The sequence below is a fragment of the Crinia signifera genome, chromosome 7 (genome assembly GCF_055691185.1).
Source record: "Crinia signifera chromosome 7, ASM5569118v1, whole genome shotgun sequence".
Taxonomy (NCBI): Eukaryota; Metazoa; Chordata; class Amphibia; order Anura; family Myobatrachidae; genus Crinia; species Crinia signifera.
The window spans coordinates 41,470,080-41,485,864 of NC_139223.1; the positions used below are offsets into that span (position 1 = coordinate 41,470,080).

Sequence of the window (15,785 nt, forward strand, 5' to 3'; positions counted from 1 at the left end):
TTTAAAAGCCGCCCAGTGTGTATCGCATCATCGCCGGGCGCCGTCGTTTGTCTGGTGTTACCAGCAGATGAGCGATGGGGTGGACGGTTTTCCATAACGTCCTGCTATGGAAAGTTGTCCACCCCAGGAAAATCGCTTAGATGGGCTAAGATCGCTCAATGTGTATGGGCCTTTACTCATCGTTTTATGTTAAGCTTTTCAGTACGTTTCTGTACTGTATTATGTTCATTCTATCTGTGGGTATGGGTCCCTGGGTCGACAGTATCTAAGTCGACAGTCAAAAGGTCCAGTTTGAAAGGATGAAAGACACATTGTTGACATATACAAAAGGTCGACACAAGCAATAGGTCAGCATGGGCAAGGTTGACCCATGGAAAGGTACACATGAGTTTTTCATGTTATTTTTTCATGTTATTTTGTGTCAATGTCGACATCTGTCTACATGGACCCCCCAATTAGTATAACGTGTATCTTCACATGACTTTCTGTGCTCGCCATGCTTTGGGCATGGTGGCTTACTGCGCTTTGTACACTTTACTGTTCCCAACTGTAGTTCACATGCATCGTAAAGAATACAAAAGTCCAAAAAATCTCATGTTGACCTTTAAATGTGTCGACCTAATGCGTGTTGACCTTTGACCTTTTGGTGTTGACCTATTGAATGTTAAGACACTGTCGACCTATAATCCAGATACCTCGTTAAGCTTCTTCAATCCACTTCAAAGCAAACAGGGCTTCATATAAACAATCAAATAAAGATACTTGCCCATGCAGCATTCCTTGCACTGGTACACTGGGCACTGGTGGTCCAAGCCCCTGGCACTACACTTATGCCTACTTACTGGCCCCTCTCGGGCATCAGCGCAATGTGCAGCAAACTGAACAAGCAGTGGTGTAATTAGCAATTTTGCTCCCCCCTGCCAAAATAAATATTTTTTTTTTTTTAAATGCCAGCAGCCACCGGGGATCGAGCGGAGTAGGCAACGCCGCCTGGGAAGTGGGGATCAGGGGAAGCTGGACATGTGTCCCACATTCCCCGGCTAATAGCCAGCGGAGGTGAGCACGATCTCTCTCCCCTCCTTCTTACTGCATTCTGCCAGGTCTGACTCCTTACCCCGTTTTCCACCTGCCACGCTGTTCCTGGCCACAGTGATCAGACAGCCTATCTGATCGCTGTGGCCAGGAGCAGCGAAGCAGGCGGAAAAACTGTAAATTCTCAGCGCTGTCCTGCTAATCTGCCGCCTGGGATCCCGGAATACACAGCAGCGCTGCGTGCAAGCTGGAAAGGCAGTGGGCATGGTGGAAGGGGGAGCCCTCTCTGGCAAGTCTGGCTGTCTCTGTGAGGACGCTCAGTGAACCTGTCACTGCATCCTCACACAGACAGCCAGAGAGCGCTCCCCCTTCCACCATGCCCACTGCCCTTGCAGCTTGCGCTGCTGTGCATTCCGGGATCCCAGGCGGCGAATGTTATGTACAATGCTGTGTACAAGTCAACACTGTGAACCTGTGCCCTGGTGGAGCCTGCTCCCCCCCCCCCCCCCCCCCCACCATCGCTGGGGCTGTGGACCCCAAGTTACGCCACTGTGAACAAGGTTTAAATCCTTTCTACTGCAGTTCCCACCAGTGGCTGTACAGGTATGAAAACCTGGACTGGAGCCGTGTGCCTGAGAGCCCACCCATCTCTCCCCCAGGCACACCTCAGAGACCCATCCCTGGTTTTGCAGTGAACCAGGTTCTGAGGCTGGACAGCTCCTTCTTAACCCTTTACAGAGCAGTTGTGACCAGAGAAATACAGCACTCTCTGGTGGAACTAACCCTGTTTTACCACACTAGACATACACACCCTGACACCCAGAAAGTCACCCCATTCAGAAACATTAGTGCCGCTCTTATCATAGCTGTAAGTGGTGTTGCCGCTTGGAAACTTGTCTAGAGAAAAGTAAACAACTCACCACCACCAGCCACCTTCTCCTGAATGTACAAGGCTTGATGAAATGAAGGAAATCAAACATCCATTTTATTCTTTTCAATTTGAATTTATTGTCTACCAAGAAAAGAATAAAAAATAAAAATCCACGCACATTTTGTAAGCTTTCCTCTGCACCGCCGGTACTTTACAATATTATTGTCAGAGGCTGCAGAGTGGTTGCCAGTACAATGTACACATTTCTGAGGACGTGTTTTTGTTTCTGTCGTTCGATTATTGATTGCTCCACCCTAGATCGCAGCGCAGGAACATAGAAGGACACGTTCAGCACAAGGACAGATTACACAGGAAACAAAAGTAAACAAAGGCATTTTGTTCCACCTCCTCAGTGATTGTGGTTGCTGTTAACAGATCTTTTTTTTTTTTGTTCTTCTTGGGAACATGCGAAGGGTCGTCAACTTAAAGAATGAATATATATATATATATATATATATACACATGAGTTATTCACATAACAGGTAATGGTATTCTGAAACAGAACATGTTCTACTTTCTCCCGTCTTCCGCTATGCCAGAATCCCTGGGAAAAGACCACGTGTTTCTGATCCCCATGCCACTTCATCATGTAACATGTGACTGTAGATAAAGCGTGTGCCTACAGAACACGCAAACTACATTGAGTGAAGAAGGATGAGACTGGCACATTGGAACTTATTCTGGTTCTTGCGCTCCCATGCAAATTCGCACGGGAACGCAATGTTTTTATTCTGCACATTTCTGTGCATGTTCATGCACTGTGTGCAAGCGGCCAGGGTGAATAAAGTGTTCGCTGGGCACCCGCACACAATAGTGCGGGCGGGGGGGGGTGCGCTTATGGAAACGCCCAGCGTTTCATGGGTGTTTCCATGAAAACGCGGGGCGTTCCCATGGTAATGCCACAATGACGCGTGTGCCAGGGGCGGGCAGCTGACATCTCCGGCGAATTTGCCCTATGAAGGGGGGCGGGTGGCATTGCGAACGGCGGGTGGGCCTAAAAAGACACGCAGCACTGCAAACTTCGCAGCGCTGCGTGTCAACCAGAATAAGGTCCATTGTGTGGAAGATCTAAAAAGGAGATATGGAGAGGTTGTCCATAGCAACCAATTAGGTTCCAGCTAGAATTTTTCTAATACAGTCTATAAAATGATAGCTAAAATGTCATTGGTTGCTATGTAACATGCCTGTGTTATCTGCCAGTGCAACACCGGCAGATAACACAGTATACATGCCATTCCCCCCCCCAGCAACCAATGAGACCGTGTCTATCATTTCAATATTGCATTCTAGAAAATGAGAAACAGAATCTGGTTGGTTGCTATTAGCAACATCACCACCTGTCTCTTTTAGAATCAATAGTAATCTACCTCTTAGTAAGATTTTCAGTTTGTGTGTCTGACATTGTAAGTGACAATAATCATGGGCTTAGAACAGATGAAACGCGTCGGGCTAGATGCCGCTTCATAAAGCCGGCTTGTTAGACTTCGCATATATGACCAAATCGGCGTAAACGCTTTTTCACCGGAACAGGCATTGTTATAGCCAACTAATAAAACAAGGATGTTGATGTTTTAGGCACCTCAGTAGCAAAACCAACCCGAGTAATTAAACGTTGCTCAAGCAAAACAAGCATTCGGCGTTGGACATAAAGATTGTACAGTATCAACCCTTAGGTCAGACTGTGCATATACTTGTACTGCAGGGATATTCTTATTTCTGAACTAGATATACCATGATGCCATGTATTAAGACTCTATGGGTGGTATTCAATTGTTATATCACGCCCGATCTCCTGTCTAAAATGATGGGCGATCATAGGACGATATTCAATTGATCTAATTTTTGGCGCATATTGCACTCATTCTAATCAGGTTTAGCCATGCATTCATGCATTTCAGATCACCGCCCCCGGGGATAGCGAGGTGAAATGCTAATGAAAAACAATTGAATACCGCCCATATGTATTAAGACTCGGTTTCATACGGGTATAGAAAGTACATTAACTCCCAAGGTTTTTATTCCAATGCTTGTCCCAGTTTAACTAGGACGGATCACATCTATCCCGGCTACTAAAATCTGATTGTGATCTAAACTCAGCACTCTGAAATTTGCCTGTTGCTAAATAAGCATCAGATCAGGCTGCTCTCTAACCCTCATCCGTGGCCTATTTGAATCCTGTTTGGAAAATGTTAAAACAAGAATATTAAATGCACAATGAAAATGCCTCCCTTGCATGCTGTGGGCATTAACAATTGTTAGCGGACGTTTGGTTATACAGTACTGACTAAAGTCTCCAGGGCACGAGTTGAGTATCTTATTTATAATGTATTATATTATTAAGTATTCTTAGGAGAGAACCAAGAGAGAGAAATTAAAGACCCAGCGGACAGTAAACTCGAGGTTTGTTAAGAAGACATGATCAGCAGCTTCTTAAGGAAGAATTAAAGCGCATTTATTTAAGAATGAACAAGGGAACCTATTTTGCAAGGCATTTTGTTGAGAATTCATCTGTACATTGAAGAACTTTAGTCTCAAAAAGGGGTCGGCCCACTTTTTCTTTGACTTTTTAGGATGGTCATTAATATATGTTATCAATGAGCTGTACCCAACAGGAATTCCTTTAAAATCAAGCGTACTGGGTGCTTTCATAAAGTAGGGTTATAATGCATGCTAGCCTACTCCCCAGGGGGTAAAGACAACCCACCTCCAACCATTCTCGCATCAAAGTGGGTGGGGCATGATCCCGCAACACTCTGTGGGTTGCATCAGCGTAGCCCCGCCTCCGAGTCAAAAAAATTACGCAATTGGTATTAAATCTGTGTACTAGAGGCGTGTGGAACAAAAGGCATTGCATTCACAATATAACAACAATACACCTTTACAAATATGATTTTCTATGTCTATACATAATTATATATATATGTTTTGACAGGTCAGCTAAACTGAGGTAACTTTTCTAAGCTAGCCCTAACCTGGATTCAGAAATACTCTACACTTAAGTTAAAAAGTTTTTTTCAATCGTCACCTTATCTACATTATTGCACTACTATTGTGAACATTGAACACGTCTAAGGCAAAATGGGGAGTATGCTACTGAATTGTCTATCCACTTGGTTCTGAATATACAGGGTTTTACTCAGGAGGAAAACATGAAAACTCTGTACTGTATATAGGCCCTAAAACCAGGGAGAGACAAAAGAAAGGAAGATTGTGCTGTGACTGATTATTTCCAAAGACGTAAACACATTTTCAACAGTAGACATCTATAAATGATTATCTGTTCGGGCCTAGCTCCGGCGTCTTGATAGAGGATGCTAGGCCCCAGGTCGGCTTTCTGATTTACACACTTCTTTTTTGTGATGGGCACTGGTATTCAATGTGACATTATGGCACTGCTGCTATTGTAGCAACGCTGTAGCCCTTAACGTAGTTTGTACATATTGAGGCCTTGATAGCAAGTCCCTGATTGAAGAGAGAGCTTGGGAAATGCAGCCGTAGGGACCTACCACTTGTGTAATCAGCCAATCAGAAAGCCAGTTTGAATAAGGTCACTGATTGAATTTATGTAAAGGGGCGCAGGGAGGCTAGGAGCGCTGGTACAAGCATGGTTTGGACATGTCCTCTGACAATGGTGAGGCAGCATCTACAGGGGGCCTGGTAATCTCTAGTCCCCCACATGCTTGGCCAAGCCCCCACGTTGCAGGGCCCAGAATACATTGGCACAGCCCTGTTTGCCTACATAAGTGAGGATTTTCTTTATGACACGGTGAATCTGAAGAAGCACTCATTAACCAGTTTGGTGTTTTAGTAAATGCTACACGCACTGACTTAGTGGTTATTTTAGGCCCAATAATGGTGTCAATAGCAAATAAAGTGGATCCAACACTGACAAACCATTTTGTGGGTTGTTCCGATCCATTGACTAGTGACATCAGTGAGACACTTAGTGCCCCATGCCTCAATGATGTCACCAGTTCCAAGCGAATTGATAGGCTTAACATAAATTCAGCTTGTGCAATGTGCTTCCTCCACCGTATATCACTGTGTCCACCATGTAGCAGGAACCTCAATGAGCTAGCATCGGCCTTTCCAGAGAAAACTGAATACCGAATGAGAAAAATCAAGATTGAATCCTACATACAGCGATGTGCCAAATACAACAGCAGACTTGCTACATGTGCTCTGCATAGGCAGTTTTGGGGAAAGGATTACTGCGAGTACACCCACTAGATCCGTTTTGCTGTAAGAAAGGCTGTCAAGGCACATAGCTGTCAACATGTTAATGATTGCCAGGGACACTACCGCCGAGCAGACGCACTCAAGCAAATGTGTACTACAACCCTCATCCAGGTATATTTACCAGCCATAAATGTAAAATTTTAGGCTCACTGAAAATGGCAAGTTTATAGGGACAAAACGTTAAAACCGGTGAGTGTGCCTGGAAATAAGTGACTGTTGGCAGCTATGACGGCTTCGTATTGCTATATTCACGTTCAGCAGGAGGGACCACTCTACAGGCTCCAGCATGCCCTAAGGTAGGCTGCTTTTAGACTCGAAGGCCATCAAACAATGACCACAGTCAAACCATAGGGAGAGGAGGTCAGTCCTCATCTGACAGGAGACAATCATGTCACCAGGACATATCAAAGACTCCAACTCTGCTGGAATAAGGGGTATGCCTGTAAGGAGGATTCAGCATCTTGGGGTAGATAAAATGTTAATAATGAGCGAGGGATAAGGAGGGCACAATTTGGTACTTCCTCATCTTTGCAGCCACAGCTAAGCCAATTACGTTAGCCGATACTTAACCACTACATAAGTTTTTTAAGCGAGGGAACAGTTAGAAATCTACTCGCCCGCCAGTGTCCACGCCACCATCTTACCTTTAGTAAAGTGGTGGTGAGCGAAGCGACCCACCAAGCCCGAAGCATGGCGAGTGAACGTAAGTTCCGTAGCCTAAACGGTGGATGCAAAGATGAGGAAGGACCCACAATTTATATCTGCCATACTGTATCTGACGTCAGAATAATTAGGTACATACCTTAATAAGCCACTTTATGCATATTTGCCTCATGGCTAAACAAACAATATAGAACATGTATTGAAACTGGGGCACAGCGAAACGTACTCTAATCCACAGTAACCAATGGGATGCTTCCATTTCTAACCTGCGCTAGGAAATGACAGAATAAGATTGGTTGCTATTGGTAACAGAATCTTTGCACTGGGCACCAGTTTTTAACAATGTCGCCCATTGCATCATGTGTACACCTTCTTCAAATAACACAAACCGGGTTTTGTTTCGTATGTGATTATTAAAAATAATGAATGATAAAAAAGAAAAACATTTTTTTTTTTGAAGAACTCGAAAAGATCTCTCACATTGGACTGTATCTATGTGAGTTTTCCATAGCTACCCAATGCTTATGGCAGATTATGTGTTTCCATGGAAACTGCCTCAGCCAATAAGTGTCACTTTCTCAATTCAGACAGAACATTAGCCAATCAGAGCGGGCCTAAAGTTACGGTGGTGAAATTGCATTTCTCTTGTGCTAAATATAGGAGAACCCATGAGATACGATTTCAGTTACCAATAAAAAAAAACATAAAACCAGTATTCCATTGGTCTCCACTATGCAAAGTATCAAACTTGAACTGTAAAGGTTCTCATTTTAGATACTCTTAGGGACATTAAAGTGTATCTACTATAGTTAACTTCAAAATAAAACACAGGTATCATTCACAATTTAAAAAGAAAAAAGTCTGATATGTGTTCTAAGAGGCGCCATATTTATGAATGAAACAGTTCCATGATCTAGACTCTCCTATGAAGAGATTACCCTGGTACATCCTTGGCCATTAAGCCACCTGGATGTGCTATAAGTGAATGCACTGTAAAGCCCTTATTTGTCTGGACGGTTGAAAAGCGAAAACAAAAAAAACGGGATGAGTTGTAATTAGTGTCAGTTATTTAAAAAAAACCGGTGCAAAGGTAACGGCAAAACCAAATAAATAACCAGTAACGTCATATTTGTCCTTTCTGTTATGCGTAAACGTGAATGAAGACATCTAATTGGATGCTGGGAGCTGCAGCTTTCTTTGAAGTTATCTCTGCACTGGTTTTCACACCTCCCACAGTGGTTATTGCCCTGTGCTCCAATGTATCATAGTGTCTGGATGGTTAGATAGCGGTCAGTCAGGTGCTGTAGTCCAGGTCTGCTCTTGTTCTCCTGCATAAAGCCACGGGGTGTAAGAGTAAGTGTGATTGCACTGCTACTGTATTGTATTGTTTGGCTGTGTAGGAAATCAGAGGAACTCATTAGCACTGCCTGCCCTATACCAGTCGGACACATCTCTCACCCTTACCACACAACCCATAGGGTTCCTGGTCCTACTGAGGCAGAAACACCACAAAGTCACTAATCTAACAGTTCCTCCAAGCTGTGATCAAAAAGTGTCTTTATCCTCTCACATCCATAAAATCCATAATACATTAGTTCTTTCTCTCACCAAGCCATTCTTACATCAACATTTTTTTTTTTTTTTTGCTTGTAGGCTGATGACCATTAAATGCTAAGAGGTCAAACCCGTTTTATGTCTTAAGCCAGGAGGTGACCTTAACTGGAGACAATGACATCACTGTCCAATAAGAGGCTCCCGTATTACACACATATCTCAATAGCGGTTGCTAGCAGCATCTGAGCTTTGCTCTTGTCCTGCCTCCCATCTGTCCTGCCAGCACCAGAAGGTTGCTGTCCAGGTTCTGGCAGAGAGTGTGGGACACGTGGAGAGGAGCCACCCTCAGTAAGTATTGTCCTCTTGAGAGGAGTGGGGTTGTCATGACGCTGGGGCACCTGTGGTATCTTTTCTCCTGCCTGCTTGCGGGATCGGTAAGAAGGTCTACGCCTAGCCTCTGAAAGCAGGTCATACTTGATGTAGAAGAAGACCTCCTTAACGGGGCTCCTTTTTTCTGATTCTAAAGAAAGAAGGCGTTGGAACATTCTTAGGGCATTGTCCGAAAAACGACGCCACTGGGAAGGGAGTCCAGGCAGGCGGCCCTTTTGCCAATGCACAAACTCCTCAAAAAAGGCATCTCCCGGTGAGGCAGATTCCCAGGGAAAATTGCCAGTGAGAACACAGAATATAAGCACTCCAAAAGCCCAGACGTCCAAGCTTGTCTCTACTGGAAAGCCTTCGGAGCGGCCAGCTTGGCACACTTCCGGTGCCGTGTAGGGGATTGTGCCGCTCACTCGTTTCACACGGCAGCCCACCTTACGAGTCATACCAAAGTCAGCCAGCTTAACCCGCCGACACTCGCGGTCAAAGAGAAGGACATTTTCTGGTTTAATGTCACGATGGACCAGGCTCTTGCTGTGCATAAAGTCTAGAGCCAAGCCCAGTTGTTGCACACACCGTTTGACCATGTCTTCCGGTAGACCCACCTAGAAGAGAAAAACATTGTCACTGAGACGTTCATAGAACTGTTATGACTACAGTACTTCCAACTTCTTCAAACAGGCCAAATTAAGGCTGTAGGCCGGGGACAACACAACAATAAACTCAAGCTATGGACCAGAGACCAACCAATTTTGGATTCCATAGAACACCTCACAACACAAGGGGACATTCATGTCCTTAAACTCATTCTTTTGTTTAAGCACGGGGCGGTGTGCACATCAAATACACCGCTCTTCTCCTGTATTGTTAGTTTAATTCAGTCATGTATTTCCATCCACATCCAATTATGCAGCCAGACATAAAGAAAATGACATATTATTTGATGTGATATCCCCAGATCGATCTTACCTGTGGTGGAATAATATCAAAGAGGTCCCCAGCGGGAGCGTACTCCTGAGCGAATACATAACACTCCTCTGTTTGGAACAGCACATGAAAAGCTCTGATAATGAAAGGGCTGCAGGACAGAGCACTGGTCACGCTGAACTCCCGCAAGAAGCTCTTCAGCTTCGTCTTGTTTTTGTTCACAAACTTCAAAGCCATCTTGTTACCTAGAAAGTGAGATCAGAGGTCAAATATGTAGCGCTTAGGCTGCTGGCTTTACACCCGTGAATGTTTTATATAATTATTGCAACGCTCTGTGCTGGAATTTGCAAAAGTCATCGCTTCACTGCAATAAGGTCGATTTGTTATGTGGTAGAACAATGCTCTGCATACTGGGTTCTCCTTTGCGGGTGGAGCTGATTTCCCAAAAGATAGCCTGGAAACCAGGGGGTGCATCTGCTATGGGGCCCAGAGCTGAAGGGGGCCCATCTTTGCTGTGTAAGTAATATGTTTTACATACATTTATCACCATCAATTGCTAAATAGGGGGCCCTTACAAACTTTTGCTATGGGGCCTAGCAATATCAAGTTACGCCCCTGCTGGAAACACAGTATTTATGTCCCAAAGGAAAGGATCCCCACTATAAATATATAAATGGAAGCAAAAAGGGGAAAAATAGCCTTTAAGTGCGCTACATTTTCCTTAAATGTGCTAGTGCATAGGTTCTCAAACTCGGTCCTCAAGGCACCTTAAAGGCCCATACACACAGGGCGACTTTGAGCTGAAAGCCGCTCAAAACAGCAAGTTTGAGCGGCTTTCAGCTCAAAGCCGCCCAGTGTGTATGAAAGGCGCTCAACTGCTGGTGTTACCGGCAGATGAGCGGCTTTGAGGATGGCTTTGCATAGCGTAGCGCTATACAAAGCCGTCCTCTCCCAGCTGACAGCGCCGGGCAGGGGGAAAGCTCAGTGTATGCACTGAGCGGCTCCCCCCCCCCCCCCCCAGCAATGAACGCGATCATCGCTGTCCATACACGCTGGGCATAATCGCCCAGTGTGTATGGACCTTTAGAGTCCAGGTTTTAAGGATTTCCATGGTTGAGCACATATGTGTAAATAACATTGATTGAAGTACTAAATAAGTCACCCTTGCATAAGCATGGATATCGTTAAACCTGGACCGTTTAGGGTACATTTATTAAGAGTGATTTTATAAAAATGAGAGATGTTGTCCATAGGAACCAAACAGATCCTTGGTTACTATGGGCAACATCTCTCACTTCCTTTACTACCAACTGTTCTTAGCTTAAATAATTTGGCATGACTATTAGGAAGATTATAACGTGATTAGAATCAATCTGCTATAGCAGAGCTTCCCAAATGTGGTCCTCACGGCACCCTAAAGGTCCAGGATTTAGATATACAGAATCAATGGCTCATCAAAGATGGTTAAAGCAGATTGAGAGAGCTACTAATTAAGTCATCTGTGGCCAAGCATGGATATATGGAAAACCTGCACTGTTGGGTGCCTTTAGAACCACATTTGGAAACCTCTGTGCTATAGCCTAGCTTCACAACAATATACAACTTAGTGTAAAGGTGGATGGTCCATACCAGTCCGCAAACACAACAAAGCTATTTGTACTCAGTGTTGCATTACAGTCTACCATACACACTGTGTAAGCTAACCAATATCCTGTACAGCCTATTCATTATCAGTGGTGTCACCAGGTCCTATTGATTACTATGATGACTGTTGGTTGAGAGTGGGAGCTTTGGATGGCTGCAGATGGACTTATGTAATAAACATTGGGATAATATTTATTATATAAAGTGCTTTTACATTGTCACCTTCAACTCCCTGCTCTCCACACTAACCTCAACCTTCCAACCCTCCCAGTCGCCCTTAGTGCCCCCCCTCCCTCCCTCCGAAACAGTCTACCTTCTAGGACATGTTATAACTTCAGGCCTACCTCCCTATGCACTACCACCCCCTTTCACAATATCAGCATCGCCAACCTTATACTCCTTCATCGAGGTCTCTGGGCAGGTACATACCTTCTGTGCCTCCTCTCAACCTGCTCTTGACTCTGTTCCCTCTGACCTCCTGTTATCCTTCCCAATCTGAAACATGCTCCCATATAATCAACTTATCTCTATTTTTTTTTTGCCCGCTTTTCTTCATGGTCTTCTCATTCTCAAAAACTCCTCCTGGCCTCTGGTCTCTTGCTAACTAGGACCCCCTCCCCCTCTTCTTCCCTTTGCCTGCAAGCTCTTTAGTTGAGTAGTGTTCAGCAGCTTTGACTCCTTCCTCTACTTCCACTTCCTCCTAGACTCTCTTTAATCTATCTGTCTATCTATCTATCTATCTATCTATCCCATTCAGTCCCTTTAACAATCCTGCTGTTTCCATCTCTGCAATATTTCCAGAATTCCTCATCCTGAATGATACTAAAACTCTCATTCATACCCTCACCATTCCCCCTTCAAGTACTGCTCCTCTCTGGCTTACTGTTACACTTCTGTCCCGGACCGGCCGGGACAGACAGTGTAGACGAGTGCCGGGGGAGACGTTAGCGGCGTCGCACAGCAACGCCCCTGGCTTCCGTCCCCACGGCATCGTCAGCAGGCATCGGGGCGTTGCCGGGCAACGTCCCCGAGCGTCTCCGTCGGCGTGCCGGCGCGCTGAGGTCATGCGCCCGGCAGTGCGGCGCACGTCAGCGTCAGCGGGGATTTTGAATAAAGAGCCGGCGTCTGCCCAGGACAGACGCCGGTTATAGCTTTTGCACCTCAGGGTCTCAAGTGTTCCTGGTTCCCGCTTACCCACTGCTCCTGGTTCCTGTGTCCAGTCGTCCTGTGTCCTGTCGTTCATTCCCAGCCGTGTCCTCCGTTCTGCCTCTTGTCCTCCTGGTGTCCGTGCGTTGTCCTAGCTGTCCGTACCCTGGTTCCCGCTGCCGTTGTCTCCTCGGAGCACAGATAAGTGGGGTTTATCCCCAGACTGCCCCTTACTTGTATCTTGATTCTTATGAAACACCTCTGTGTATTGTTACACCTGTTTGGTATAGGTTTGTGTTACATCTCTACGTATTGTTACGTTTACCCAGTTTGCTATAGAGCAAGGGTGACCTCGCCTTCTTGGGTTAGTTAGTCATCCCCTTGTTCATCTTTGACATTGGTGGCAGCGTTGTCAACTCTCAAGACCTGGTGGCATCGGGGGCGGAGCCTGACTAACGGGCTCTGTCGAACGCGGCTATTATAGGCGAAGCCTAGCACTAGCACGCAGCCATCAATCCCATTCGATGACAACGGAGTTAGGGTTGGCGAGGACTCCCGGATATCATAACATTATAACCGGCCAGACCATACTCTGAGACTGTTGTTGCCCCTACAGCTCAGAGGTTCGGTAGTCGTGGGGAAACCCAATCATGGATCCGTCACAGCAGGCTGCTGCCCACTCTCTTGCAGGACAGATGCATACACTGACACAGAAATTGCAAGAGCTCACCCTACGGGTAAACTCACACGAGCAACGGTCTCAGTCTAGCTCCTCCTCCGGTGGGAGTCTGGAGCCCAGGTTAAATCTCCCTGACCGTTTTTCAGGTGACCGGTCTTTGTTTTTTAATTTTAAACAGTCATGTAGGCTTTATTTCAAATTGCGCCCAGGATCTTCTGGTTCTGAGGCTCAACGGGTTGGAATGGTTATTTCACTCCTGCAGGGAGATCCTCAGTCTTGGGCCTTCGGCCTTCCAGATGGTGCTGAGGCTCTCTCTTCTGTGGATGCATTCTTCTCAGCAATGGGGTTATTATATGATGACCCGGACCGGGCGGCCTCGGCCGAGTCAAATCTTAGGGCCCTGCGTCAGGGGCAGGACACAGCTGAGGCATACTGTACTAAGTTCAGACGTTGGGCTATTGATTCTGGCTGGAACGACCCAGCGCTTCGTAGTCAGTTTCGGATTGGGTTATCCGGATGCATTAGTACAGTACCCCACTCCCAAAGACATTGATGGGATCATGCAGTTAGCCATTAAAGTGGATAGGAGATTTCGGGAGCGGCAGAGAGAAAGACGGTCTGGAGTGTTGCCTTCCTCATCTTCCTCATCTGTAGACGAGTCTACCGAGGTACCCGGAGACGAGCCTATGCAGTTGGGGGCCACTCGACTATCTTCATCCGAAAAAAACCGCCGACGTCTCAAGGGCCTCTGTTTGTATTGTGGGGGTCCCGGTCATCTTGCTGTTGCTTGTCCGCTGAAGGCGGGAAAAGACAGGGCCTAAGTGATACTTGGGGGGTTCACTTGGGCCTGTCGAGCTTTTCTCCCTCAGATTCTGTATTAATTCAGGTATCAGTCTCTGTTACCGACCGTTCTTGGAACGGATCTGCCTTTGTGGATTGTGGGGCGGCCGGTAACTTTATAGATGAAGGCCTGGTGCAACAATTGGGCCTTATGCCCATACCCCTGGAAAATCCCGTTTCTGTTTGTGGGTTGGATGGCTGTCCACTGTCTAAAGGCGGTATATCTTTTAGGACTCCCTCCCTTCGGCTGTCGGTGGGGGCCCTTCACTCCGAAGATATCACCTTTCTTATTTTTCACTGTCCTCTCACTCCTATAGTCCTGGGGCTGCCCTGGTTGAAAAAACACAACCCTGAATTTAATTGGGAAACTGGTGAGATCACTCGGTGGGGAGGGTCCTGTTCGGATGTTTGTCTCACTCTCCCTCTCCGTGTGATGCACCCCGATTTTCAAGCTCTCCCTCCTCAGTACCGTGATTTTTCAGATGTTTTTTCTAAAAAAGAAGCCAACACCTTGCCTCCTCATCGCCCCTTTGATTGTGCCATTGATTTAGTGCCTAATGCCAGACTTCCTAAGGGTCGTTTATATGCGTTATCCGCACCTGAGTCCCAAGCCGTGGACCTCTACATTAAAGAAAGCCTTGAAAAGGGGTTCATTCGGCCCTCTAAATCACCGGTGGGGGCGGGGTTTTTCTTTGTTGAGAAGAAAGATGGGTCTTTACGGCCCTGTATTGATTACAGAGCCCTTAACAAAATTACGGTAAAAAATTCCTACCCATTACCCCTCATCTCCGTATTATTTGACCAGATTCGGGAGGCAGTGATTTTTTCCAAAATAGACCTCAGGGGGGCCTACAACTTAATCAGAATTAAAAGTGGTGATGAATGGAAGACCGCGTTTAATACCCACTCGGGGCATTTTGAGTATCTTGTGATGCCTTTTGGTCTAGCTAACGCCCCGGCAGTCTTCCAAGACTTTATCAACGAAGTCCTTCGACCGTTTTTAGGGGGTTTTGCCGTAGTTTACTTGGACGACATTCTCATTTTTTCCAAATCTCTTCCTGAGCATCGGCAGCACGTCCGCCTGGTGTTGCAGAAGCTACGGGAGAATCATCTATATGCCAAGTTGGAAAAATGTGAATTCGAAGTGTCACAAGTGACTTTTTTAGGGTATATTATTTCCCCTCAAGGTTTCTCCATGGATCCATCGAAGGTTCAGGCCATTCAATCCTGGGCTCGCCCAACCACGCTCAAGGCCATTCAGCGATTTCTTGGTTTTTCTAACTACTATCGCAAATTTATCCGCTCCTTTTCGGACATCGTGGCACCCATAGTGGACTTGACTCGGAAAGGGGCTGACCCAGGACAATGGTCTCAACGGGCGATGGATTCTTTCATAAAATTAAAGAAAGCGTTTTGCTCAGCTCCAATTCTGCACCACCCAGATCCCAGGCTTCCCTTTTTAATCGAAGTCGACGCCTCTGATGTGGGGGCTGGAGCAGTCCTGTCTCAGAAGGGTCCACTGGATCTAAAGATTCATCCATGCGCTTACTTCTCCCGCAAATTCTCTCCAGCCGAGAGAAATTATGATGTAGGCAATCGTGAGTTATTGGCCATCAAATGGGCGTTTGAGGAGTGGCGTCACTGGCTTGAGGGAGCTCAGCATACCATCACCGTGATCACCGATCACAAGAATCTCTCTTATATTGAGTCCGCCAAACGCCTCAACCCACGACAGGCTCGGTGGGCACT

General features: G+C 46.1%; 1 protein-coding gene across 3 annotated transcripts in view; it reads right to left on the minus strand.

The window, feature by feature from the left end:
• Positions 1-2,023: 2,023 nt before the first annotated feature.
• The window catches only part of SBK1 (SH3 domain binding kinase 1), a 69,813-nt gene continuing 56,051 nt past the window's right edge, over positions 2,024-15,785 (minus strand). For all 3 annotated transcript variants that reach the window (XM_083152887.1, XM_083152888.1, XM_083152890.1), the window contains exons 3-4: positions 9,770-9,972; positions 2,024-9,405 (exon numbers count right to left, since the gene is read on the minus strand). In XM_083152887.1, the coding sequence (XP_083009013.1) occupies positions 8,626-9,405; positions 9,770-9,972 (983 nt within the window). In that variant the 3' untranslated portion in view covers positions 2,024-8,625. The remainder of the gene's footprint in view (positions 9,406-9,769; positions 9,973-15,785) is intronic.